At 53.6% G+C, this 26,889-nt stretch overlaps 2 protein-coding genes across 2 annotated transcripts; one reads left to right on the top strand and one right to left on the bottom strand.

The window, feature by feature from the left end:
• The first annotated feature begins 279 nt into the window (after positions 1-279).
• On the top strand, positions 280-10,755 carry PMM1 (phosphomannomutase 1). The gene is made up of 8 exons (XM_066183611.1): positions 280-438; positions 537-654; positions 1,537-1,613; positions 1,781-1,872; positions 4,098-4,197; positions 4,969-5,044; positions 7,743-7,858; positions 8,650-10,755. The coding sequence occupies exons 1-8, from the start codon at positions 370-372 to the stop codon at positions 8,770-8,772; spliced, it is 771 nt and encodes a 256-aa protein (XP_066039708.1). The 5' UTR covers positions 280-369; the 3' UTR covers positions 8,773-10,755.
• A 1,168-nt stretch (positions 10,756-11,923) lies between these two features.
• On the bottom strand, positions 11,924-21,068 carry CSDC2 (cold shock domain containing C2). The gene is made up of 4 exons (XM_066183612.1): positions 20,854-21,068; positions 14,439-14,704; positions 14,077-14,199; positions 11,924-13,808 (listed from the first exon to the last, which is right to left on the bottom strand). Exons 2-4 carry the CDS (start codon positions 14,612-14,614, stop codon positions 13,646-13,648), a joined length of 462 nt encoding a protein of 153 aa, XP_066039709.1. The 5' UTR covers positions 14,615-14,704; positions 20,854-21,068; the 3' UTR covers positions 11,924-13,645.
• Between the last annotated feature and the right edge of the window lie 5,821 nt (positions 21,069-26,889).

The following is a 26,889-nucleotide window of genomic DNA, read 5'->3' on the forward strand; positions in this document are numbered from 1 at the left end:
TGCTGCTCCTGTCCCCTTCACTTGGACACAAAAACCTTCAGAGGAGCTGAGCTTATTAGGTAGCTGAATCCAGACCCACAGCCCCTCAGTTCCGGGGGACACTGCAGCAATAACAGCAAATAGGAAGAGACGCGCCACACACGCACCCTGTCCCAAACTCCAGGCTCTAAAAAGATTTAAGGAAATAGCCGAAGCGGGGAAGCCGTTCAGGACCCGCACCTTAGTGCATCCTTCTGAGGGCCGTGGATACGCGGGGAGCGGACGAGGGGCGCCTGGCGCTGCGGCACGTCCCGCCCGCGCGGTCCCGGAGGGCGGGCAGCCGCCATCAGCTCCCGCGGTCCCGCCCCCCGTCCGCAGAGCCCGGCCGGGATGGCGGCGGCGCGGGGGCGGGTGCTGTGTCTCTTCGACGTGGACGGGACCCTGACGCCGGCTCGGCAGGTAGCGAGGCTCGGGGGCGCGGGGCTCTTGGGGGGGCGAGACCAGCGAGGCGGAGCTCGTCCCGCCGGCTGCGGCCTCACCCGCTGCTTCCCCGCCAGAAAATCGAGCCGGAGGTGGACGCGTTCCTGCGGGAGCTGCGGGAGAGGGTGCACATCGGCGTGGTGGGAGGCTCCGACTATGCCAAGATAGCCGAGCAGCTGGGGGAAGGGGACGAAGGTGAGCGCGGCGGTCGAGGTCTCCCGCGGGTCACCTGTGCCCCAAATCCAACCCCAAGGCTGCCCTTGGGGTGGCTGGCCGTGCCCAGGCGGGAGCTGCTCCTTGGCTCCCTCTCCCCGTGTGTGCAGGGCAGGCAGGGATGCTCCAATCCATGGTGCCGGCTCCAGCGTCAGTTTTATACGAGCTACCTCAGAACTCTGACAGCTTCACGCCCCCCAGGCAATTTTCGCCTCCCTGCTGCTCCATGGTGGGGTCCCCGCAGGTTTCTCGTCACGTTCCAGTGGGGGCATGGGGTAGAGTAAGGAGTGGGAGGGCAAGGGGGCAGCGCCTGCCTCCTCCACTGTGTTCTCCTTCTCCGGCATGGATGACAAGCGCCACTAGGCTCCAAGCTCTGCCTCTCACTTCGTTAGTGGAGGGAGGCCGAGAAATTCCCGGCTGAGGCCGATTGCTGAGTTGCCTGTGCTGCGTGTCTGGGTTGAAGGGGGGGCTGGAGTTAGATAACCAGTAACCACATCACCCCAGCAGCCTGGCAGTGGGGAGGACACAGTGGAGAGCAGAGTAGCACGTATGTAGTTGAAAGCCGAACATTTTTGAGCCCTTATCTTTGTCCTGCAACTGATTCAGCCCATGACCTCAGGCAGGTCATTTCCCCCTGCGTGCGTCACCTCCCCACCCGTGAGGAGAAGATAATCTCCTCATCCACTTTGTGGAAAGCAAAGCAAGGAGTATAGGGTGGCCAGTGACCTTTGCAGAGCACAGGAGCTGTGGAAAGCACAGTACTAAGGAAGCAAGAAGATGGCTCACTCAGTCCTGATCCCAGTCCCTTTTTGCCCCTTTTCCCAGGCAGTAGTAATGTTTCCTCTGTTTTCCCTCCCCTCTCAGTCATTGATAAGTTTGACTACGTCTTCGCAGAGAATGGCACGGTGCAATACAAGAATGGGCAGCTGGTCTCCAAGCAGGTACGTCCTGCTCCCTTTGCAGCCATGGCTCTCCTGCCCTGTGCACCATGGGGAGCAGCGCCTCCTCTACCCAGGCAGATGGGCAGCCTCTTCTCCCCAGTTGCTACCTCTTCCAGGTGGGCTTCATGGGAAGTCAGGCATCATCACCTGCCCTTCTCTTTCTGCAGGCCATTCAGGACCACTTGGGGGAGGAGCTGCTGCAGGATCTGATCAACTTCTGTCTCAACTACATGGCGCTGCTGAAGCTGCCCAAGAAACGGTAATGGCTCAAGTGTATGTGAGTGGAAGTCATGACATTGATTTCTGGGGTGCTGAGCTCCAGGTCTGTCCTGAAAACAGCTGACCTACAGAGCTTGTCTTGCTCCAGGTTATCTTAGCATCCAGAGGCACTGTGTAGGATCACTGTCTCCCTGAGCTGGGTACGTTGGGCAAATAATGGAGGAGTGTCTTTGTTCTGAAGAGTCTGCACTATGTTTTAGCATAATGCCTCCTCTTTTGCCCCTTGGATTTTCCTCGCTGGGAAGCAGGGTGCAGCCACCATGTGTATCTCATTTAGGACAATGATACCAGCTTATTACCGGACAGGGCATCAGGTAGCACTGGTAGTATATATTTCCAACCAGGCAAACAGTCAATCTTAAGATGGGAAGTCCAGCCCCTGAGCACACAGCTTCACACTGTTTCTAACCCAGTGTCACTGGCTGGCCCTGCTCTGCTCCCTACCCTGTGTTCCTCTCTGCTTTCCCCTTGAGATCCATCAGCCAGAGGCTGAGCTGGGCTGGTGCACTTCTGCTCAAGGTAGACCAGGCCACTAGCAGGACAAGAAAGAGTAATCTTCCATTGGATCAGCTCACTCTGTTAGCACAGGAAGAGAGAACCTATGTCATGAAGGTGAAAGCAGGGAGCAGGAGGGCCTCTTTCAGAGGCAGCCTGCAGTTAAACCAACCTGGGTGCAGGGTCAAACCTCACCTCAGACCACAGTTTCAAGAACACATGAGCCACCCAGGACTGCTGGGAGCAGTAGCTCTGCCCTCCCCTTGCTGTTGCTGATTTTTTTCCTGCTCTCCCCGTGTTTGTACAGTGAACCCAAGCAGGTGTGCCGTTGGGTTGAAATTAATTTGGTAGAAGTTGCTAAACTGTGATCCAGATTAGTTGCTTAATATAAGTCACCACATGGCAGTACAAGGACCAGTGAGAGGGGCTAGGGTGGCTCCTTGTAACAGGACTGCCAGCTGAACAGGCCCCCGAAAGCATGGGCTGGGACCCGGAACCCTCCAGGCTGTTCGGTTGCCTCGTTGTTGTCTGGTTACCCAACAGCCTTGGTAGAGTTTCAGCTCCCAAGTTGTTCTGTGGATTTAGGCTTATGGGATTTCTAGCAAAGCAAGGACTTTAACCCACATCTCCTGAGTCCTGCACTGGGGTGTGAGCCACCAAACCCTTGGTGCTGTACAGATGCTGCTCCCAGCCTGCAGGCAACTCACAGAAATGGATGCCCTGCCAGTGTGTCCATTCCATGATGTTCCTCACCGTGTCAGGAGATAGGAGGGAGAGAGCTTTTCCTCCATGCTCAGGATGGTAAGCACTTCATCACAGAGAAACAGGTGGCAGGGCTGGGAGGGACAATAAGCTCAGGTGTCCTGGACAGGAGAGGGGATCTCCCTCTCGAGCACAAGATTTTCAGTCTAATTTCATACTAGAAGGGCTTCCATCCCCTGTTGTTTCTGTCCCACCAGTGCTGGTATAGCTGTCTGACTCCCCAGTAGGCAAACAGAAGTAGCTGCGTTTTTACCAGAGAGAAAAGAAGGGAGCAGTTTTCTGCCAGCTCATTGCTTTCAACCACTCTACCGAGGAAGTAGCCAAGAAGTGACCCCAGCACAAGGTGAGGGTGGCAAGCAGGAACTGGATCCTGTCTGTGCAGGGTTAGATAAGAGCTGCAGTCAAAGGTGCAGGGGTCAAAAGGGAGATACAAAGACCCTGATTTGTGTCCCTTGAGGAGGCCCTGATTGCTCCTCAGCCTGCTGCCGGACATCAACAACGAGTTACACTGACCTGGGCCATCCTACTGCCCCAAGGTACTGCTAGCTTCACCCATCCTACACAGCATTTCCTAAGAGCCTCATGGGGTAGAGGTACCACAACCTCATCAGACAGCTGGTCCAGGCCACGCAACAGCTGTCCTTGCAGTTACCACAATATTAGAAAACATTACCTGTCATCTCCCCTAAGCTCGTTGCTTCTAGCCTGTTCCCAGGGCATAGAGGGACTGTTTATTTCTCTTCTCTCACAGTCTCATTTTATAAAACTTTGAGCTCCTTGGGTCCTTAAGCAGATGCCTGATCTGTGCCTGTTGTGAAGCACTCAGGAGTGGGCATGGCTTCTCTCCTCCTGAAATGTTCTTGCAGAGCCTCACTAAGCAGCCATTCTCCTGGAAAGGTTGTTTTTTTCTCACTGCCCCAGTGACCTTGTGCCTTTGCCCACCCACAGAGGGACCTTCATTGAGTTTCGCAATGGAATGTTGAACATCTCCCCCATTGGTCGGAGCTGCACCCCAGAGGAGCGAATCGAGTTCTCTGAGCTGGACAAGGTACAAGGGCCTGACCTGGGCTCACCCTCAACCCTTGGCTGGTTTTGCACGACCACAGATCTCAGGTCTTACGTGCTCCTCTGCTTCGCAAGGAGAAGGGAGGTCCAGCTTCAAGCTGTGCATATGCAAGAAGGGGAAGACAGGACTGGGAGCCAGAAAACCCAAGGGAGGACACAGATGAATGGAAGAAATTTGATTTCATTGGAGACCCCCAATGCAAGGGGGTGGCCAGTAGGATTCCCTGTGCCATGGGAGAGTCCCAGGGAATGAGGCAGTTATTTAATAGCATGTTTCCTCATTTACAGTACCCAAAGATGGCCCAGCAGCTGTCTTCTCTCTCCCACTTCCCCAGCCCCAACAGAGCTGGAACTAATGGGCTTTGCGAACTGGGAGGGCCATGGCAGATCTGCTGGGCAGGTCTTTTGGAGGATTTGGCCCATGCTCATTCCATTTTCTGCCTGGGGCAGCTTTCCTTGGGTTGAGGAATCAGCTGGTCTTTGCAAGACTTTTTAAGCAAAACTGTAGGCTTTGGGTTATGAACTGGGCTGTGGGAAACTGAAGCAGTATTTCATTTCTCCTCCCAGTGGAGTGAGCTGCTGACCTACTTGGACACTCAGGTGGAAGCTGGCTAAATGGCATGGCACTGGGGCCCAGTGCCGGTGGGAAGGGAGCAGAGTTGCCCAGCAGACAGGTTACAGTGGATTCTGGGAGACTGTCAACATCTAATTATTCAAACCCTCTTTTCTTCCCGTTTCTCCTTATCCTCCACAGAAAGAGCGGATACGAGAGAAGTTTGTGGCAGCCTTGCAGAGGGAATTTGCTGGAAAAGGCCTGCGTTTCTCTCGAGGTGAGCAAGGAGGGCTTGCTTGGCTTTGCCTTTATCATGATTCCGATAAAATTCTGTGAAGGGGAGTAGGAATCCCAACTGTTCCCTCTGGGTCTCTGGAAACCCTGGGAAGAGCAGAAGGAGCTTTTAGTCCTGGAGAGCTGGCACAGGGGAGTCACGTTTGCATCCAAAGAGTAAGCCATACTGCAGACTTCCCTCCCTGGGAATTGGCCAGACAGACAGATTTCCACCCCGTGACATTGTCCCTGCCTTAATCTCAGTTACTAGAGCCTGCTGCTGCCCAATGGATCTGTTCTGGTTCAAGCATCACAACAGAGTGGGTAGCAGAGCCCAGGCCTGTGCACTCTTGTCTAGGAATGAGACAGGAGCCTGATGCATGTCTTGGCTCTGGGGTTTTCTTGGGACAGTTAGCTGCAAGGGAAACATCTTTCTTCCTAGAGGAAGAGATGACGAGTAAGGAGATTGCAGCTCCCTGCCGTGGGCTTTTGTAGGGCTGCTTCTTGGGATGGTTCTGACAGCCAGCTTACTAACGGTGTGGAGCTGAAGGAGGGGCTTGAGCAATCCTGGGTGTCTGGCCAGGATAGGGAGAGAAATGAGGGTGTGTAAGTCGTGGGGATGAGGCTGGAAGAGGATCCTCTGCAGGGGTGTGAGATCAGAAGGTTCCATGTGGCAGCCCAGCCAAAGGGCTAGGGGGTGGTGAGGCTGAAGCAGTGGGTGACACCCTGGGCCCTCTGATCTTCCAAGAGCTTTTGTCTGAGAGCCTTCGCTTACCTTCAGCATCCTGCCAGGGGCATCCTGTGCTGCCCACAGCACTGGCACGTGCCATTTGTCACAGCAGAGAAAGACAAGGTCCCCCCTGCTGTGTCCCCTCAGGCACGGGGTGTGAGAGCTGGACAAATGAGGCTGCCATGAAGAGCCCAGGACTGTTGTATAAAAACATGAAGGGGAGCTGTGGGGCCCCTGCTCCTCCACAAAGAAAATGTGGGGTGTCTCAGGTCAGGCATCTGAGAAAAGGGCATGCAGAAACATAGCTCTTCTGCCAGGCTGGCTCCATGTGCCTTTTCCCTGGCTGTGCAGCATGCAAGGCCCAGAGGTGGTGGAAGCCCTCCAGCCCCCCAGTCCCCTGCTCTACCTAGGGGAATAATAGTGCTGGCTGGTTCACACCACCTCTTCTCCCTTTGATTTCTTACCTGCTCCAGCTATCATCAGGAGCCCATTCCTGCTGCCCAGCTCTGTTTAGATGGCTAGAATGCAGTGAAAGGCAGTGGTTTTTATAGGTAAATGGCTTTGGATGTGAAACAAGAGGATGTCACCAAGTTTGGCTCCTGCTCTGATGCTGGATCCTGCTGCAAGCCTGGGGCCATCCCCATCCTTGAGCTCACAGGGCACTTGCTCCCGTCCTTATCACAGTGTCTTGTCCAATTTCTCTGCTCCAAGGTGGACATACAGGCTCCATCCCATCTTCTCAGGCTCCAAGGAGTCTTGGTTCAGGATCCCCAAAGCAACAGGGACATTCCAAACAGCCAGGAAGGGGAGGTGCATGGCATCAGGACTTGCGTGCTTGAGCAACTTGGGGTGTCAGTGCCTCTCTTTCAGCAGGAACTGACCCTGTGATTATCTGTCTGCTCACCCTCAGAGAGCTAGGATTATCATTTAAGAAGGAGAGTGTGAAACTCCAGGATTTCTGGTGGATACTCCAGTAGATAGCCTGGAGAAGACAAGCTGACTGGCAGAAGGTCACACATACCAGCTCAAATCCCCGTACCTCTGGCTCTGAGTGAGACCTAAACATACATGTGCCCTAAGGTGCAGGGCTTTATTTTGGGATGAGCATGTCTCCTGTCTTGGTGCTGGGACAAGAGTCTCTCTGCAGCCTGCCGACACAGTGGGGCAACTTGAGAGGATGGGGAAGGTGCTGCCTCCAAGCACCCCCAAAAGGGAGCAAAGTGCTGGGATTAACTCTGCCTGGTCTAAGAGCAAGGGCTGGGAAGTTTGTTAACCGTTGGTGGCTGTGGGTGTCCATGTCCAAATACATGTTCTCTGGGAAAGCTCCCTTGCCCCGTATGTTGGTCACATGTGACTTGGTGCCTCTCCAGATGTTGGCAACCCTCACTAAACTTGTGTCAAGAGATGACGTGTCAGTGTTGTGCCCTGATTATGTCTGCAGGTCCGTGGTACCTCCACAGCAAGGTCCTTGATCAGTGTGCAGAGACAGTATGCAGGAGACCCCAGTCCCTGCACAGTTAAGGAGCATCAGCAGAGTGGTTTTAGAAGGGCCAGTGATGTCTAGCAGCAGCCTCGGAGGGTGTTTGGTGCCAATTTCCAAGGTCATTGTCCCCTGTTGGGACACAGAATGGGCTGGTGCTATCTGCAAGGCATGACCCAAAATCTCCCCCCAAAAGATGCCTCTCTTGGGAAGAACCCTCTGGTTCCTGCTTGCCTGCAGGGAAGCTGTGTTAATGTCACCCCAGCCATGCTGATGTCACTGCAGCCTGTTGTCATAGGAACAGCCTCTGCCACTATCCTAGCCATGTGCAAAGAGGAACACCATGGCAGAGCTGGTATTTGTGACTGCTCTTTGGGGTGGGGACTCCCCCCAGACATCCGGCCCCCTCCCATCCTCCTGCCCATCCCAGGGTTGGGGGACACCCTGCCAGCTCCCAGCCACGTTGCCTGATGCTTTCCATTCTCCTGGCAGGGGGCATGATCAGCTTTGACGTCTTCCCAGAGGGCTGGGACAAGCGCTACTGCCTCAATGTGCTCGACGATGAGAGATTCGACACCATCCACTTCTTTGGGAATGAGACAACCCCTGTGAGTACACCCCACTCACCCCACACATGGCTGCTTTCTCTCCTGCTGCTCCATCATGGATCCTATGGATCCCCATAGTCCCACTGGTGCCAACACAGACCTTTGGTGGTGTGAAGGGGGAAGATGCTGCCCTGTGCTGTGGATTTGCAATGCTCTCACGATGGCTCTGCTGGCTCGTGGGGAAATCACCTTGGATTCACTGTGCTGGGAAGCAGGGCCACCTCAGCATTGCTTTCCTTGCCCCAGCACCCTCGGGAGGGCAGCAGCCAATCCTGTGGCCTGCATGACCCAGAATATAAGCCCCCAGCACTTAGGAGAGGACTCCTCGACAGCAGGAGCAGCTTCATCTTAGCTTCAGAGCACTGGAGGATGATGCTTCCTTACTGCTGTAGATCAGCTTGGTCATCCACTCAGCTCTTCTCAGATGCTGGCAGCCTCTACTCCCCAAATGTGCCCATCCCACCTTCTGCTAGCCCTTCCACAAGCAGGGCAGGGGTTAACCCAGGCTCCTGGACAAGCTTTGCTGAGCTGGGACCTTCCTCATCTTTTCTGTGCTCCTCCCCTGGCACTGAAGAGGGAGGCAAGAGGGAGGGGGCAGAGCTCCCAGCCCAGCCTCTTCTGCCCCTGTGGGCCAGCAAAGCCCTGCTTGCCCCTGCCCACCAAGTCCCTACCTGCCCAGCCACTGGCTCCCAGCCCAGCTCCTCACGGGACAGAGCAAAATGTGGATTCATGTATAAGGTTGTTCTGGCAAGACCCTGCTAATGCTGTCCCTATTTTCTATTCCCCTGCAGGGAGGGAACGATTATGAAATCTATGATGATCCCCGCACTGTAGGACACAGTGTCCAGTCTCCCCAGGACACGGTCCAGCGATGCCGTGAAATCTTCTTTCCAGAAAGAGCAAATGAGTGCTGACTGCTCGGTCCCTGCAGCCCTGCCCCAGTCCCACCCTCTCCCCCCATCAGGAAAAGCACCTTTATTTGAGGAATCTGCTCAGGGTAGACCAAAAAACACTTGACAGAGCTGGTCAAGGATGTAACATGTGAGTGTGGGCGGGTGGCAGGAGGGGTCCTGGGCTGAGCAGCCCCTCAGCACTCCCTTTGTGTGGCTGGGGGTCATGGCACCAGTCCCTCCTTGCCTTCAGAGAAAACTTCTCTGTTGACAGTTCAGCTGTGGTGGGCGGTGATGCAGGTGCTTTTGTGGTCGGAAAGCATTTGAAAGGGCCAAAGAGTGAGTGTGTGTCTGTCCTGCACTCCCTCTTCTCTCCTTTTCCACTTGGTGTCTCTTAACACTTGTGCATGAGGGAACATGCGGCTCACCTTCCTCTCTGCCTTGCACCTTGGCCAGAGAGGCTGGGGCTGCTGAGGCTTGAGGCATTCACCAGAGCTGCTCTGAGGCAGGAGGCCAGGAAGGCTGTTCGCTCCAAGCCTGTGGTAGGAAGGAGTAGCTGAGATCCCAGCTTGTTGCACCATTGTGCTTTCTAATGGAGAGGTCACCATGTCCTTCCCCTCAATGCCACCGTGTGCCAGTCCCTCCCTGCAGATGACCTGGGAATGATAGCTTTAACATGACTGGGCTGCTGCTCTGAGCTTTGCTCAGGTGCATGAAGAAACCAATTCTTCTCTTTTAACTTACAAAAAACACCTAGGGTTTATTTTCTCTATTATTCTCTATTTTCAAGCCAGACCTTGCCTGGCACAGCTGCAGGATCCTGGCACCTCATGCTATGGAACAGTTTGGGGTAGAAGGCTTTCCAGTGGTCTTCCCACTCCTGTGTCCATTGGGCATCACAGAAACACAGAATTGTTAGGGTTGGAAGGGACCTCTGGAAATCATCTAGTCCAAACCTCCTGCCATGGCAGGATCACCCTGAGCGGGTGACAGGAATGTGTCCAGGTGGGTTTTGAATGTCTTCAGAAAGAGAGACTCCCCAATCTCCCTGGGCAGCCTGTTCCAGTGCTCTGCCAGCCTCAACATAAAGAAGTTCTTCCTCATCTTGAAGTGGAGCCTCGTGTGTTTTAGTTTATGGCCATTGCTCATCATCCTGTCGGTGAGCACCACCAAAGAGAATCTGGCACCATCCTCTTGGCATCTGCCTTCGAGATATTTATATGCATTAATGAAATCCTCTCTGTCTTCTCTTCTCTAGACTGAACAGGCCCAGCACCCACAGTCTCACATAAGAGAGATGTGTCCTTATAAAACCTTACCCAGGGCATTCATAACAGACCAAATCCCCTTCCCTCTCCAGTGCTCAGCTTTCCATTCTGCTGCCAGAGACATTTTCAGTGGGGTCCAACACCAGCCATACCTGGTTCATAGAGCTACTGGAGGTACCTGCTCAGCAGTGCCCTCCAAGCTTGCTCTTGCCCCCGTCTCATCCCACACACTCAGTTTACAAGCTCACCTCTAGGGAGACGTGATGTCCAGTGCAATTGTCATATGTCCTGTTTCTCTCCCTGGGTCTTTGTAGGTCACAAACCCAGATCTCTCCTTCAGCCTTTGACCTTCCTCACATTGTCCATTTATTCCCAGCAGTTGCATTGTGGTGTGTGGCCACAATGGTGACACTTGTCACAAACTTGGTGCTCAAAAGGAGCTCAGGGATCCCCTCCAGGGAGATGTCCTGCTTGTAGCTCCCCAGGGTACACGAATCTGCTGTTTGTGGACCTGGAGAATGTTGGAGGTTTCTGCAAACCCTCCCCCATTGTTCCCCAGAAGTCTTTCTCACCCCATCCCTGCTGGTATGGCACTGCCCTGTCTCTTGGTCCTGTTTTCTCTCCCCTTTTTCTCCTGTTCCTAGTTTCCTCATGGTGGCTCTCCATTTTCCATTGGCAGCTGGACTGCAGAGAGGTTTCTCAGCTGGCTACTGCCACCCACACAAGGCACCACCATCCTCCTCAGGCGAGAGACACCAGTGCTTTTAGACCCAGGGCAGGGCTCCCACATTGCCATGGGCAGAGTTCCTGGTGGCCCTCGGCACTGCTGCCTGGCCACAGGAGCAGGGATACTGCATGACCAGTGCTGGTGGAGTGCTGTCTCCTCCGCCTGACTGCACCTCCTAACTACAACACATCAGATCTCTGATGCAGCACGTTTGCATGAGCACAGCAGTCTGCCTGGCATCTGGAAATCCCCACAAAATCCACGAATTCCTCTTTCTACCCAGGGAAGATTTCTGTGTGGGAGAAGAGGAACTGTATGTATTCTGCATACAGAAGCCTGTATGCAGGATACCCTTTTCACAGGTCACGGGTTTTGGCCCTTCACTGCAACCTCCATGATGGAATTGTGTGTTTGTGATTCCTTCCTCTCTGTTTCAGTGTGGATCAGGTTGTGTGTGAGTCTTGGGGAGTTTATTTTTCCTGTAGGTCTGTTCATAGCCAGCAGGACCTCTAGTGAGCTTAGTGATGAGTGAAGAGCCAGGTCTGGCCCTGATGGTGTGGAGCACTGTGGTGGCCTTGGGGGCTGAGGTGACTTGCACCTTTGAAGGGAAAGGCATTTCATGCATGTCCCTGAGACACCTTTGCCATGATGCTCCTCCCATGGTGGGTGCCCTCAGCGTAAGTGGGGGTTTCTCCCCGTGGATGTGAGCAAGCACATGTGGCAGGCCTCATGCCCAGGACTGTCATGCTGTATGGATCCATATCCGTGTGAAATAGGCAGCTCCTGTCTGGCTGGTGACAACTGTTAAATGAGAAATATATTTAAATACACAGATATGTATATTAAAAAAATGAAAATCAATCCTATTAAAGCCACAACACGCAGCAGTTGGAAGCAGTGTGTGCTTTGTGCTGGGTTGTGCGAGGTGAAAGGCAGCCAGCCAACAGGCAAGACGCACTTCAAAGTCCCCACAGCAATGGGGGACCAGCCCCACTCCTGGTCAGCCCTCAGGGTGAGCAGCAGCCTCCTGTCCCAGGCTCACAGTGTGGAGCATCTCCAGCCCCCTCGGGGACATACCGTGGGTGAGTCCGTTCCGATGTCCGGATAAATTCCTGGGTGCTCCAGGTCCTTCACCTGAGAGAGTCACTGTGACACATCCACACAGGACAAAGAGCCAGGATGGGGAGGGCTCGTGGGAAAGTCACTTTTAATGGTTTATTGCCAATGTTACAAAGGTTGACATATGGTCAGACAGGCGAGAACCACACCAGAGTAAAAACACCAACAAGTCTAGGGTTTTAGTTTATTTCAAAAAAAAAAAAAAAAATCCAACAGTTTGCCTTGGCCAAGCTGACTGCATGTCCTGGGGATGCCTGGAGTCTGAGCCCGGGAGAGCCAGGCTTTGGGTTGGCAGTGAACTGGGCTGGAGGGTCCTGGGGCAATCCCCACACCAGCATGGGTAGTCCTCCTGAATCCACAGGGCCCAGCTGTCCTGCGTGGCACGAGCCTTCCTCTGCTCCTCTCCCCACTTAGCCCTGTCGGCAACAGTGGCAGCAAATATGGTGGGAAACGCCCCACTCCATCCATGCTGAGCACCAGCAGTGCCAGCAGCTCCTGCTGGCACAGTGCTCTGGGAGCTCCCTATCACCTCCTATCCTGCTCGGGGGGACCTCCTGGCACCCCACTGTCCCCAACAGTGCTTTGAACCCCCTAAGATGCTGGTAATCCCTGGAGCATCAGCATCGTTTCCCTGGGGTGAGCTCAGGACCAGCCCAGTGCGTGTTGTCCCTGTCCCAGTGCTCTGCGTGTTGTCCCTGTCCCAGTGCTCTCTGCCCCGTCGCTCCCTGGGGTTGTGGGAGCCCACCTGGCCAGGGTTTGGCAGAAAAGACCAAAAACAAGGTTTGTGCTTTGTATACAGGACCCTGCCTACACCAAGGGGCGGGGGAGGAGGTGGCTGCGCTTGCCCCATGGCCAAGGCTGCTCTGACCCCTCAGCCCCTCACCACCCCAGCAAGCTACAGACATGCACACACACACACATGCGTGGGAGGGGGGTCCCCAGGGGGATGGGGGGCAAGAGAAGGAGGAGAAAGTGTCTGTCTCCCCAAAACCATGTCAGCACTGAGCCAAGAATGTTACTGCCCGGCAGCAGTGGGGAGCACAGAGGTGCCAAGTGCCCCCTGCCCCGTGTCCAGATGCAGCCCCCCAGGCACAGCACCAAGCATCCTGGGTGCCCTGCCAGCAGCTGCCTGCCTCTTACAACTAAATTTTTGCTTTCTGTGAACAGTCACCTCCCCCTGGCACCGCTGACCTGAGATCTTGTGATGGAGGGATGTGGCTCAGGTGGGTGCTGTGAGCTGCCAGCAATGGAGATGGGTCTCAGCCACCCAGACCCCGCACAGTGATATGCCACCCCACACCACCCTGTTTTATCCCTGCACCAGGGCATGTCCCACTGCTGCTGTCCCACTGTGGACCAAGAGGGGTGTCCATCTTGCCAGAGTGGAGTTCAGGAGGATCAGCTGAGCCACGCAGCCTCTCCCCACCCCCTCCTGCTCTCAGCACCGGCTTCAGCCCAGGAGAGCTGGAGGGCTGGGGTGTAGGACTGGTTCCTCTGTTCCCCATGGCCTCAGGAGCAAGGAATGGAACATGGGGCTCGGTGCTGCCCCTGGAGCTGGGGGACAGTCAGGGAGGGCTCTGCTTCCCCTGTCCCCCTTGACAGACACTTACAAATACACACAGAGAAAGGAAACTGTAACCTTATAAAAGACACTGAATGCAAACGCCTGCATGTTTGGGGGCAGCCCCGGCCCCACCACTGCCTCAGCTCCCCCCACACTCCTTGCAAGTGGCTGGGCAGGCTTGCTCCATGGGGCTGAGTGGCTGGTGGCCCCCTTGGGTGCCTAGGAGCCGATGATCTGGCCAGACCATGTCTCATGCTTCGTGTGGGGTGCCAGGTTGGTGAGGACCACCTCCACTGCCTGGAACTTCTGGTTCTTGGGAGGGATGGGGCAGACCTTGTATGTCACCTCGTCCCCCTCCACTGGGACATACTCTCCCTCGATGCTGCAGGAGAGGAAAGGAGAGGTGGTGGTGGTGGTGCTGCAGCCAAGAGATGGACCCCTGCCCCAGACCACCCAGAACAAAGGAAGGCACCTGACCCACCAGCTGTGCCTTGGAAAAGAAAACCCACAGGTGATGGATGGTACAGGAGAAGCAGAGACCCATGTCCATCCCATGGAGACATCCACACCCCAGCCCACAAGTCTCCAGCCCCATGCTGATGGCATGGCTCCCCTGGGGTCTTCCAGCACCACACAGCCCTGGGACTTACTCAGACACATGCACGAAAATGTCCTCAGTGCCATTCTCTGGGGTGATAAACCCGTGGCCCTGGGAGCGAGAGAACTGCTTGCAGACACCCTTGAAGATGGGTCCAGCAGAGGCACGTGCTGTCCTACAGGAGAAGAGGGAAGATTTTTTCCACTTGTGGCATTTGCCCAGGAGGCAGCACAGGGAGAGATTTTTGCTATGAACACAATGGTTCTGGGCCGAGTGCACGGCACCCGCCCAGAGCACTCTGGGCAGGTGATGCTGGGCACCACGTTGGCAAAGTGCACCAGGTGTAAAGGGTCCTGCAAGCATTGCAGGTGACCACGGCTCAATTGGACAGTCCCAAACTCGCCAGGTACTTACGCCGAGTAGGTCCTGGTCCTCTTGGTGGGGAGGGGGCTGGGCAGGTCCCGTAGCAGGAGGTTGCCCCGCTCCCAAATGCGGCTGCCCTCCCGCTGGAAGGGGAAGGTGGGCCACACCGGCGACTTGGGGGAGTGCAGGGGTGGCACTGCCGGCGGGGCACCGGGGTCCGATGACATGGTGGGGTCGGTGGGCTCCTCCGTTTTGGTATTGGGTGGGTGGGCAGCAGGAGAAAGGATGCCCAGGCCTGTGGGCCTACTGCTGTTGACCTGGGGAGCAAAAGGGGCTGGGGGTTACAGGGCCTTCTGTGAGGCTTTTGGCATAATTTGCTGTCAGGAAATTGTCCCTCAGTTTCCAGCCACTTGTGGGAGCAGGGAGCATGCTGCCTGCCTTCAGCATTGGACACCAACCTCCGGCACTGAGAATTGCCCCAGGAAGCCTGTCCCAGCTTGCAGTCACCTGGAATGTTCCAGAAAATCAACCCCAAGGGAAGAACCTGGTTTGTTCAACATTTCAATTGACTGGATAATCCCATGTATTTGAGATTAACTCACTAAAAAGCACGCCCTGGGAAAAGAAGCAGTGGACTGCCACAGGCAGGAACCATTTTGGGAAGGATGCCCATGCAATGCCAGCATGCCTGGGCCTCCACTCCCAGGCTCTGAGAACTTCTCCCATTCTGAGATTTCAATAAAAAAGTGAAGAAAAAAGGCTGACATAACAGATCAGTACATCAAGGTCAGGGGCCTGAGGGTTTCTCAGCACAGGAGGTTGCTTCAGCCCCGTAGGTTTTAGGACACAACCCCAGCCCCAGTCAGCAGCTGCTGCCGCCCATCCAGGCACATTCCTACAGGAAGAAGGAACACCAGGAGAATGTGGTGAGGCTGCCAGCGGCCCTCATGCCCCTCAGGCACTTCAGTCGAGCCACTACACAAGCACAACCTCCTGCTGCTGCCATCATCAGACTCCAGTTTCTGAAGGCATCATGCCATTTGCAGGGAGTTAAAGCCCTAAGGGGCAGAAACCCTGCCAATGGGAGAAATCACAATTGTGGGCACTCTTGTACTTGCTGAAGCACCCCAGCATGAAATAGGAGGGGTTGTGCATTTTTAAGCCTCCCAGATGCTCTAATGTGTGATGGGCACTGCAGCCACTTGCTCAGAAAGGCCTTGCTCTGTTGATTTTTATTCCAATCCGCTGCTGCATCTGATGCTAGTGCCTCTGTCCCAGGGTGCCCCATGCCAGGGGTTGCTTGAGGGCACCTCTCTTTGGGTGCACTGGGTGGGGGCTCATCCATTTTCACAGCTCCTCAGGCTCAGGAGTTTCCGTCACCTGGAGCTGAGGAGCCCAATATTCCATGGAGTTACCATCCCCTTCCCCAGTACCCCCATCAGGCCTTTTCCACCCCACTGGGGCATGCAGCAGCAGGGACAATACCTGCACACATCAGGAAAACACAGAGAATATTTAATTTCTTTTCTGACTCACCGTGGCCTTTTGAGACACGAGGGCCCTGGGGGAATGCGCAAAAGGGGGTCACCTCCACTCTTAAATTAGCAGGCACCAAGGACATGGGAAAAGATTTCTAGAGCAGCTGAAGTTTCAAGGAGGGACCAGGCAATTCCTGCTCCCCTCACCCACCTCCACTTTCTTCCTCTGCCAGGGGCTGTGCCTGCCACTGGGCCCCCCATGGCTGCCCATCCAGCTTGAATTCTGCCATGGGATGCTGTCCACATGCGCCTCAGCCAGCTACGCCCTCTCAGCCCTGCAGAGCTTCACCCCTGGGCCCAGGCAGTAAAGGCCACGCAAGAGTCTTACTCCAAGGCAGAAGCCACCATGTTCCTCCTGCCTTCTGAGACCACTTCCAGTTGTGGCTGCAAACCCCTCCAAACTGTCTTTCCCTTTTCTGGCTCCCCACCCACCCCCACACCAAACCCTTCCTGTGCTTCAGTGGCTCCTCTCCTCCATGCAGCAGCTGGAGCACGTACATCTGCTTTTGCTCCACATCCCGCCCCACACGGGGGCTGCTCAGCTCCTGGCCTGACAGGCTCAGCATTACCAGCCTCCCTGCCCACGTTCAGCATCTATTTCCCCCAAACCCTGGCTCAACATCTCCTTCTCCCATTCCCAGGCTCAGGCTCAGCATCTCCTTCCTCCATGACCAAAGAGCTCAGAGAGGCTCAGGGAGCACCCAAGCGAGACACCCCAAAGCCAGACCAGACACCAAACTGCTTCACAGCTCCCATCTGTGCCCCCATTTGACTGCCCTGCCTGCACTGGTGAGCAGCCTGGCCACTTCTAGGACTGAGAAAAGTTATGTGATCCCCATGCATTGCTACAGGGTTTGTCACCTTCCCAGGAGGTGTCAGAATTGGAGAAGTGGGATGATTTGGGGGAAACAGCCCTCAGTTCTCTGCCACATCACTATGAAAATGGCCTCAGCATGGTGCGCCTCCTCTGCACAGAGGAGGCCTTTCCGTCCCCCCGCCAGTTTAGGGACAATGGAGGGTATTTAACCTGAATGATGATGCTTGGAGCAAACTATTAGTATGCTGAGGGAGTTGGTTGGCATCCACAGGGGGCTGGAAAAATGGAAGTTTCCCAGACGCAAAATTAAAATAAGAGGCGAGGGGGTGTGCAGGAGGGGGAGCTTGCAGGGACAAAAAGGCTGGTGAAGTGGCAACCAAGAGTGGGTTTGCCCCAGGTTCACCTGTGGGACCAGCCCAGCCTCAGGTGTCCTGGAAGGTTCCCTGTTATGGGGGACAAGTGGTGGGGAAGAACGGGAGCATGCTGGGCACTGCTGAGGAGGCAGATGGTCTGCTCCTGAGAGCTGAGGGCAGCGGCAGAGGGTGCCCTCCTGGACTGCTGTTTGCCCCCAGGAGCTGAGCTTGCCCCTTGTGGGAGAACGAACTAGGTACAATCCTCCACAGACACTCCGAGGGCTCTCTGGATGGCCCATGGGGATGTTAGGGGGGAGCCCTGGTGTAGGGTGGCAGCTCACTGGGATAAACACAGGGACAGGGCACAGCAAGGCTGTGGGATCCCCATCATTGGCAGATGAGTGCATCTGGATATGTCATGGAGCTGCCTGCTCTATCTCCTGTTCGAAGCAGGGGCTGGAGCAGAGATCCCTGTCTTGGGGCCATGCCGAGGCTGTCTCAATCAGCCAGCAGCACTCTGCCCCTTTTCAGCACCTGGATCAAGCATCCTATATTTGCTGGTCAGCCTTGGTGCCCAGCAGCTGAATTCCTGGCTTTGGTGGTGCTGGTGAAGCTCAGGCTGAACAGGAGCTTTGGTGCCTGGGGGACTCCAGGGCCGTATCCTACCTTCCACTTCATTTAAATCCCTGCTTCAAAGGGACCGAGGAAATTAAACTCAGGGCAAAAGCAGGCTGAGAGAAGGGTGGGGACACAAGTCTATCTTTGCCAGTGACTCCTCTCCTCCCAGCCCAGACGCAGATCAGGGAAAACCTCTACTGTCCTCTTTCCCTCCCTGCTCTCCACGTCACCATCCTCTCCCCAACCATTTCTCCACAATGCAACCCCGGCAGGAGACAAGGAGGGAGTACCTCGGCACAAGAGGCATTTTCACTCTCTTCTCAATTTCCTGTGGTAATTTCCACAGTAACTTCTTCCGGGGATGAGCGCATCTCTCCCCACCTCAGGTCTCTCCCCGGCCTGCCTGACATCACACCATGACACTACATCCACCCCACACACGTATACAGTGCAGGGACGAAATCCGGGTCACTTGAGGAAGCAAGAGGAGAGATTGCAGCGGCCCAGCTCTGCCGCGGGGCATGGGAAGCCTTTCCAGCGTAACCACCCTCCACCGCCACTGCTGGACCTCCACCTCGCTCCTCCCTGTCTCCTCTTGGTGGCTTTGCTCCGAGGGTCTCCCGGGGTGACAGTCCTCCGAGCCGAGGAGGATGGTGGCTGCAAGCCGAGGGCTCCCTGGAAGGATGCTCTTTATAAAAAAACACATCCTCTCCTGTCACCTTCCCTCCTCCCCCCAAAAAACATCTCAAAGCCAAACCCCAGAGCCCTCTGGTGAAAGGGTCTTCTTTGTCAGCAGAAGCCAGCTTTGCTTTTATATTTTTTGGAGGGCAGGCTCCTGAGCAAGCGGAGCTGACAGTCAGGAGCCCTTGCAGGCGGAGGCAGGAAACCCAAGCCAATTAAGGCAGACAGGCAGTAGACACATCAGCTTTTATCTCTAGATCCAAGTACCCCGTTCATCAGCAGCGACTGAAAGGTGTGCGGTTAATCAAATAAAATCACTGTCTCTCTCCCCTTCTTTAAAGCCAAACAGATTGACTTGGGTGCTGGCTATGACCTTGTTTAACTAAACAGCCTTTCAAGGCCCCCGAGAAGGGGGTAAAGAGCCTTTTGAAGAGGCGGCAGCAGCCTCTGTCTGTCACTCCCCGTTCATTAGTGGCAGCGGAAAAAAAAAATCCTCACATTCTCTCGCCCGGGCTGGGGAATACATATTTAATTAGCTTAGTCGCCCTCGGTGAGTCGGCCCTCCCGTGCGGCGTTTCTTTGTGCTCCTTCCCAGCCACTGGAACCCCCTGGATGCCCAGGATGTATTGGCGGATGGGTGGCCGCTTTATTGGCCGCCGTCAAGCTCCGGCTCTGGACGTGACCTTTCCCCTGGCCAGACCGTCGCCTTTATGGGCAGTTCGCTTTCACGCCGCCGCTTCTCTTTGTAAACCCCCAGCTCGGATGCTGCCTGCCGCCACACTCGGCTCTCCCGAGTGCCACTGCTCCCCCCGCCCCAGCCAAGGAGCTGGAGGTTATTTTTCCCTATGCTGCCTTTTGCAGCAATCTCCTGCGCGAGCTCTTTCATGCCACTCTTCATCACGTCTTCTCCATCCCTTGCAACTGCCAGTGGCCCCTGTTCAGGAGTCAGGCTTACTACCCCTCTAAATCCACTCCAGTAGAAAAAAAGGTCTCTGTACGTCAAAAAGATACCCCACCGCCATAGCCAGCTGCCAGCACCCATCTCCTCACCCCATGGAGCACAGAAAGCAATGCTCTGGCCCACTGCCATTCTCGGGGAGGCTGATGCCCCCCCAGACCTAGCTTGTCTGAACACAGACTGAAACAGAGAAGAGCTACCCCCCTCCACATGCATCAGCATGTCCCCAGAGCTCAATGAAAAACCAAATACTCCATTTTTCAGCTGCTGGGCATATTCACCTGCCGAGGGACCCAACAATAACACAGTGGCCAGCAGAGATCCCAGGGGGGCTGCCATGAAGGGCAGGAACCAGCTGGGGAACCACGATGGCTCCAGGCAGGGGTTACCACAAGCAGGGCCACTGCAACACTGACTGGGCTATGTTTCTCCATCCTTCCTTCCTCGGAGAAGGCCCACAGCCTTGGTGTATGGCAGATTTTTATAAATGCTGCCTCTGTCTGATGCTAATGAAAGCCTCTCAGCTGCCCCTCTCCTGTTTTTGGTTACCAGATCGTGTTAAGAGTTAAATACCAAGCAAAGCAATTTTCTCACCTACCCTGCCTATTACAACCCCTTTGATGAGACAAATTACTATAGGAAAAATAAAACTAGGTGGTTTTTGGGCAATGCATACTGACACCATCCCCTCCCCAGCTAAGCCAATCACACTCCCAACTCCAGAGATCTTTGCTGAGATAGTATCGCCTACAATACAGCCTGCTTAGCGCTAAAATATGAATGTCACCCTTATGGATTGATTATAAAAAGCTCCCTTAGTCAGTGCTGGACTGCCCAGTTCTCAGGGAGGCCATGAGGGAGAGCAAGCAGGCAGACAGATGCAAAGGAGAAGCAAAGGGAGAAACCATAATGGAGGCTTGATTTACCGTTTAAGCATGTATGCATAATCACCATTCCCAAATACCAAGTTTGTAGGATTTGTTTGCTTTCTTGTGATGGTTTTTGGTTTTTTTATTAGCATAGCATCTGTTGAAAGACCTGGCATAAACATCTTCATCTGTGTCCTTCCTTCCTCCTTTGTGGATCTATTTTGCCATTGGCAGGAATAGTGCAGCCGGTCCGAAGAAATCCCAATTCCAGCCCCCATCACTATCAGCCTACTTTAATAAGTCAGATTTTTCACAAATTGCCTCCTGCTCACCCGGCAATCGGAGAGCTGGATCCCAGCTGAGCTCAGCCCTCCGTGGCAAAACCCTGGATTATTTGCCCCCAAGCCAAAGCAGACGCGCAGCATTGCCGCCGCCACCCCAGGGGAGTTATTGTTCCTGAGGCTGGCGGGGAAAAAACCAAACCGGAGGAGGGAAGTCACGCTTCATCCTCGCACCTCTCCATCGTCAAAAGGAAAAAGCAGATTTCAGAGGAAAAGGTGGTCCGTGAAGTTTGATCTCCAGCTACAATAGCCCGGGCGCGCTGCATGGCCATTGTGCCTCCCCTTACTCACCTCCTTAGAAGCGACGGGCTCCCTGGAGCTGCGCTCTGCAGAGCATCGGTGCTCCGAGGGGCCGGGCGCTCCTCCGCTACCTTGCGAGGAGCAGCGGTCTCGCCTGCAGCCCGGCTCCGCGGGGCTTTCGCGGCTGGCTGCCTGCCGGCTGACGGATCTGCGGTGTCTGATGTGTGGATGATGTGCGCCTCGAACACACACGCATCCGCACGCCTTCCCCTGACGTCAGGGCCGGGCCAGGGAGGGCGAGCAGGTGGGAGGGATCAGCCTGGTCATTTCTGAGCTAGCTAGGCTTAAAGGAGAAAGTCTGTATGGGGGGCCGGAGGTGATGACGGTCGGCCCCGGAGGGCTGCATCGCTTCGGTTGCGCAAAGTGACGCACATCGGTGGCACAGCCGGACACAGTGGGGCAGCCCCACAGGCTGTAGGAACAGCAGGATGGCGGCGTGTGCAGTGCAGGCAGGGATGCAGACAGGGTCCCTCACAATAGGTGAAACCTCTCCCCTGTCACCCCAAGTCTCACTGGTGCCCTGCAGCCGCTCTTCCCGCCTGCCCAAGCACCCCTGGGTACCACAGTCACCTCCGGTGCAGTAGGAGAGAACAGGAGGCACATGCCGCAAACACATCCTACTGCCCCACTCCCTCCGAGCTCACAGCCAGCCATCACAAACCCAGGTGCTTTCTAAGGGTGTCATTTCTATTAGTGCACTCTGCCAAAAGATCTTTCCTTTCTGTTTTCCCCTGTTCTTGTGTGACTGTGCTCAGGGGAGCCACCTCCGCAGGCAGAGGCCATGCCATAAATTGGCCTGAGACTTTCTCTAGTTGGGGTGTAGGGCAGTGGGACAACGGCAGAATCATTTGTTGATTCCATTGGGGATTAGGGTGAGGAGTAATGGGGTTTAAATTACAAAGAGCAAGACTGGTGTTAGACATTAGGAAACACTTTCTAACAGAACAGACAGTTAATTACTCAAGTAGATTGCCTGGCGAAGCACCAGAGGCCCCATCACCGGAGGCTGGTAAGAATAGGCCGGGTAGGCATAACTCGGGGGGGATTTAGGTGATATCAGTCTCATTTTGGAGTACAAATGTAGTCAACAATCAGCACTTTACCAAGCAAGGGCCTGTGATCCTGGAATAAAAATTACAACAACCCCAAACAACCATGGTGCAGTGTCAGTGCTGCAGGGAGCTGTTAGAGCTGTTATGGGCATCCTGTGGCATGGGGTGGTCGTGGGTTGCTTTTGTTTCCTTGAACTCTTTCCTTGATACACTCTAAGTAGCTGAATATGGTGATGCCAACTAGACCTGTTCCACAAACAACCCTCAGGGCTGCAGGGTGGTGTACAAGTTGTGTGGGAACCACAAGGCATGGCACAGAGTCAGGAGAAAGGGTCGCAACTACTTCACCTGGCTGTATTCATCCATCCATCCATCCATCCATCCATCCATCCATCCATCCATCCATCCAGGTACTGGGTGTTGATATGGTGACGCTGGTTTACACTACAACAACACAGACTCTGAACTTCAGAAGGCTGAAAATTATTCCTTTATTTTTGGCACGTGTCTCTTTTATATACTATTTTAAACAGACCAATCTGATAGGTGATAAAAAGACAAACCTCTTCAATTACATTGGTTAGACCAGAGGGACATCAAGAAGAAGTCCCTCCTAGGAAAAGGAATGAAAAACAAAGTTACAGTTACAAAAACATGTCTCTTGTTTACAGAAAATTCCCTGGGAAAAGAATTTCAGAAAACCAAAACATGTCAGGCACAAAACCAGGGCTACAATATAGGGCTGTCCCAAAGGCTTTCACAGAGGGATGATATCACAAAACACTTGTCTCTCTCCTGTCAATGAATTATAATGCAGAAAAAAGCTCCACAGGCAGAACAGCCCATGGCAAGGCCACCAAGAAGCACTGAAACTCCAAGTTCCAGTGGGTTCTGCCATTGCCCACCATGCTCTGTTTGTGGCTTTTCAAGTAGTTTTCCATGACAGAACAGAAGCCCCATTCATGCCCTACAGATACCACAAGTCTTATCTCTCCAGTCTACTTTTCAGAACTTTGCAAAAGAAGGGTAGGAGGCCCCAGTCAGTTCTCAGTCTCCACTCTGAGTTTCTCCAGAGATGGCTTCTCCTTTCTTGGGGGACAACTTTGGCTTTCCTACATAAAGGCTTTTGATGGAAAAGGCACAGGGAACCTGAAGTACATTTGGCTGGAAGGTAACTCTGGGCATGTGCTTCAGAGGAGGAGGCAGAGAGTCTAAAGCAGGCAAAAATGATAAAAGGAGAAGAGGGGAATCTTTGATCAAACAGAGAGTGGGAGTGAGGGTGCCAGGGATGCCTGCAGAGATGGAAGCAAAGGCAAGAGCGTGGAGAACTTTTTATGTGAGAAGATACATAATTCCTTTGGAGTCAATCAAAGGAGGGCCAGAACTGTTGAGATGCAAATTACCACTCACCTCCCCTAACATCCCTGAGCCAGTTTTCTCCAAGAGATATGGGCATGTGGGGACAGAGGAGATCTTAAACCACGTAATTTGGGGGCTCCTTTCATTTTCCTCAAAGGTTCCAATCCTTCAGGTAATTTCAAATATTATTTTCCAGTTTTCCTGTACAATCAAGAGAATGAGAAACGTTTGGTATTTTCTCTGAGGGACAGAAAAACTCTTCTGTAACCCCTGGATTCCAGCAGCTAAAGCTTAAAAAACCCCAAACCCCAAAAAACACCAAACAACCCAGCAACTGAGAACCATGCTCTGAAGTACTGGAAAAGCCCCAATTCTGCTGAGAGACACTCCAGATACTTTATGGCTAAGTGTAAAAAGGTATGTACAGGCAATGTGGATTTCTGGATATTCGCCATGTCAGTACTAATGGGAAAAAAGGAAACAACTCAGCAAAACAAAGCTGTTCACATCATCTCCAACAGCAAGACACTTCAGCAGCAGCAATAAATATAGTGTAACTCTGAGCACTACCATTAGCTGAGTTGAGGCAACACCCATATTTTACAGAGCATAATTTGGCTTTTTGTTTGTATTTTGAAGACGGCACTTAAGAAATATGGAATTCCTCCAGGGAGAAAACCTAGGTGGGAACAGAGCAACATCTGTCATGCATAGACAGACCAGGCAGGCACCACTTGGGATTAGGGAGGGGCTACCTGAAGAAAGTGAGACTGGAAATCATTTCCCACAGCCTGGAATGTTACTGGTGGAGGCTGAGACACTGACAGCCAGACTCAGCTCTGGGGTGATTTCAGCCTGGTACCAGAGGCAGTGAAGCTCATCCGACACTGCCATCACCAGCTTTCTCTGCACATATTTCAGTTCAGTTCCCCCAGTGTGAAATCAAAGTACCTGCATGTTTCACCAAAATACAAAGCTGCACAGACAAGAGGAATCTTATTGTCCTTACTGAGGAGTGGACCAGAGCATTCAATCCTTGTTGACAATCACAGAGCTGATACAGGAGAGGGAGATTCTGCACATCTTGCTTGGTATCTGCACTTTATAGCACATGAAAGACCTTCCTCACAGGGCCCAAGACAGTATAAAGCGAGGCCTTGCAGACCTTCTGCTCACACAGCTTGTTTTTGGTAGCAGTGGATAAGGCTGAAGGAAGATGTGTCTGCTTCGTATTTGGCACTCAAAAGCCCCTGATGGGGACAGTTATTGAAAGCATGGAAAATGTTAGCTCAAGAATGGACTAGAAATGGAAGCATGATAGGACTCTGTCCAAATCCACTTTTCTCCATCTACCATGCTCTCCCAGGTATTTCAGTCTACCAGTCCTTGAGCGCATGCCCCTACTTAACCCTACAGTTCTTATATACAAGCATCCAGAGTGACCACCTTGCCAAAACAAACAGTGCCTAAGTTCTCTTTCCTTGTGAGATACCAAAGCTATTTCTTCCCCTGCCGTCAAGACGGAGTTGAGAACAATTCACTCTTCTGAAAAAGTAGCTACAGACACCTGCAAAAGCTGCACTAGATAAAGGTCAAACCTTGCATTGCCAGACCTGCATGAGGCCAGGACAGAACAGCACAGAATGCGGCATGCGTGCCAGCAAAACTGTGCTGTGCCAAGATTAGCGCAGCCATGAGTGGAGTGCAGGAGAAAGGAGCCTTTGTAAGGCTCCCTGAAGTAGGACAAGAAGAGCAAGAAATGCTGGGGATTTGGGTTGAGGTGTTCTGATAGAGCGGTGTCTGCTGTGCTGGCAGCAGAGCTCCTTGCTGAGACAGTAGATGCTGCTCCAAGAAAAATGCTGCTCTTCCCAGGTGACAGGGGAAATCTTGTTTCTGGGCCTCCTATTTAATACAAAAATGCCAAACATGGGCAGACCAGCCATGTTTATTTTGAAAAAACAACAAACCCACAACCCAATAGACTGACCCTGATGAAACAGAGTAATTGAGAAGAGATCAACACTTCCTTGTCCAAGACAGGTATCTTCTTAATGAGCCCTAACTGGTGTATTTCCAACCTGGTTTCCCCTCCCTGTCCCAGACAGCTCAAGATTTAATGATTTCTTACCTAAACTGCTCGTTACTGTTCCACCACATGCTGCTGGGGAGCGTGGGGGATGACACACGTAGCCTTTGCATCAAAGCCATGATGCTGACAGTGCAGTTTTCACTGTCAGCCAAGGATGTTTGGTTTTCCTGGCAGATCTTTTTTTAAACACACTTCAAACAACCTCCTTTCATTTTCCCTGACAAGCCTCAGATGTTAGCACACCCCCTTGTTTTCTGCCATCCCTCATGGTGCTTATCCCTCACACTGATTCCTTCACTGCAGAATGCACCGAGGCCTCAAAAATTATATGGGGCTTGGTTTCCCTTAGGCAACTAACACTCACAAATTATTCCAGCTCTGTATGGTGGCAGTTTGTCCCTGAAGAGAACCTTGACCTAACATTGGGCAGACACAGCTGTGAGGAACTTCCAGGTGTAAAGAGGATAATAAAGCCATTTGGGTTTGCAGGAGACAGGGCAAACAGCTGAAGAAATGGCTATCAGAGAGGCAGAGACTTTCATCTTTGGGCTCCTGAGCGCAAGAGAGACATGGAGCTCCTGCCGCAGGTCCAGCAGAGGGCAATAAGGATAATTGGGGGACTGGAGCTCCTCTGTTAGGAGGAAAGGCTGAGGGAGCTGGGCCTGTTCAGCCCAGGGGACCTGAGAGGGGACCTCATCAATGTGTGTCAGTACACAAGGGGTGTCAAGAGGTTGGAGCCAGGCTCTTCTAGGTGGTACCAAACAACAGGACAACAGGCAATGGAGCAGAAACTGATACACAGGAAGTTCCACCGAACGTGAAGAACTTTTTTACTGTGCAGGTGACCAGCCACTGGAACAGATTGCCCAGAGAGGGTGTGCAGTCTCCCTCACTGGAGAGGGAACGCAAGAACCCTCTGGATGCAATTCCTGTGCTATGTGCTCTGGAATGACCACGATACCAAAATGGCTGGAAAATAAGCTTTCTAACACAACCTGAAGCATCAGAAAGCAGGCATTCTTTATCTGCGTAGGACACACAGAAGACTGTCTCTGAAAATTTCTATTCTCTATGTTATTCATCAACACTGCTTGAGCGGCGAGGTCGGGCCAGATGCCCCACTGCGGTCCCTTCCTATCTGACCTGTTCCGTGCTTCTGTGATTTTTGCTGCCCTGTCTGGATTCAAGTTTACGAATATGATAAATTAAACCAGAATAACCCCAGTTGAGAATTGTTCCAGGTGAGGCACGGGAGAGAGCGCCTGGGGACCCACCTGCCACACGTGCAGGAAAAGGAGAGAACTACGCAGTCTCCTTACAAAGAACTCCCAGGCGCTACGCCCCTTTCCACGTTTATATTGGCCAAAACCAGCCGGGCCCCGCCCCGGGAATGAGCGGACACCTCCCCGCTCCGGTGACAGCGGGTTCCGAAAACTGCCGGGCCCCGCCCCGGGAATGAGCGGACACCTCCCCGCTCCGGTGACAGCGGGTTCCAAAACCAGTCCGGCCCCGCCCCGCCCGAGGAGG

This window comes from Chamaea fasciata, unplaced genomic scaffold, assembly GCF_029207755.1.
Source record: "Chamaea fasciata isolate MVZ Bird 193981 ecotype frontalis unplaced genomic scaffold, bChaFas1.0.hap1 SCAF_5, whole genome shotgun sequence".
NCBI lineage: Eukaryota > Metazoa > Chordata > Aves > Passeriformes > Sylviidae > Chamaea > Chamaea fasciata.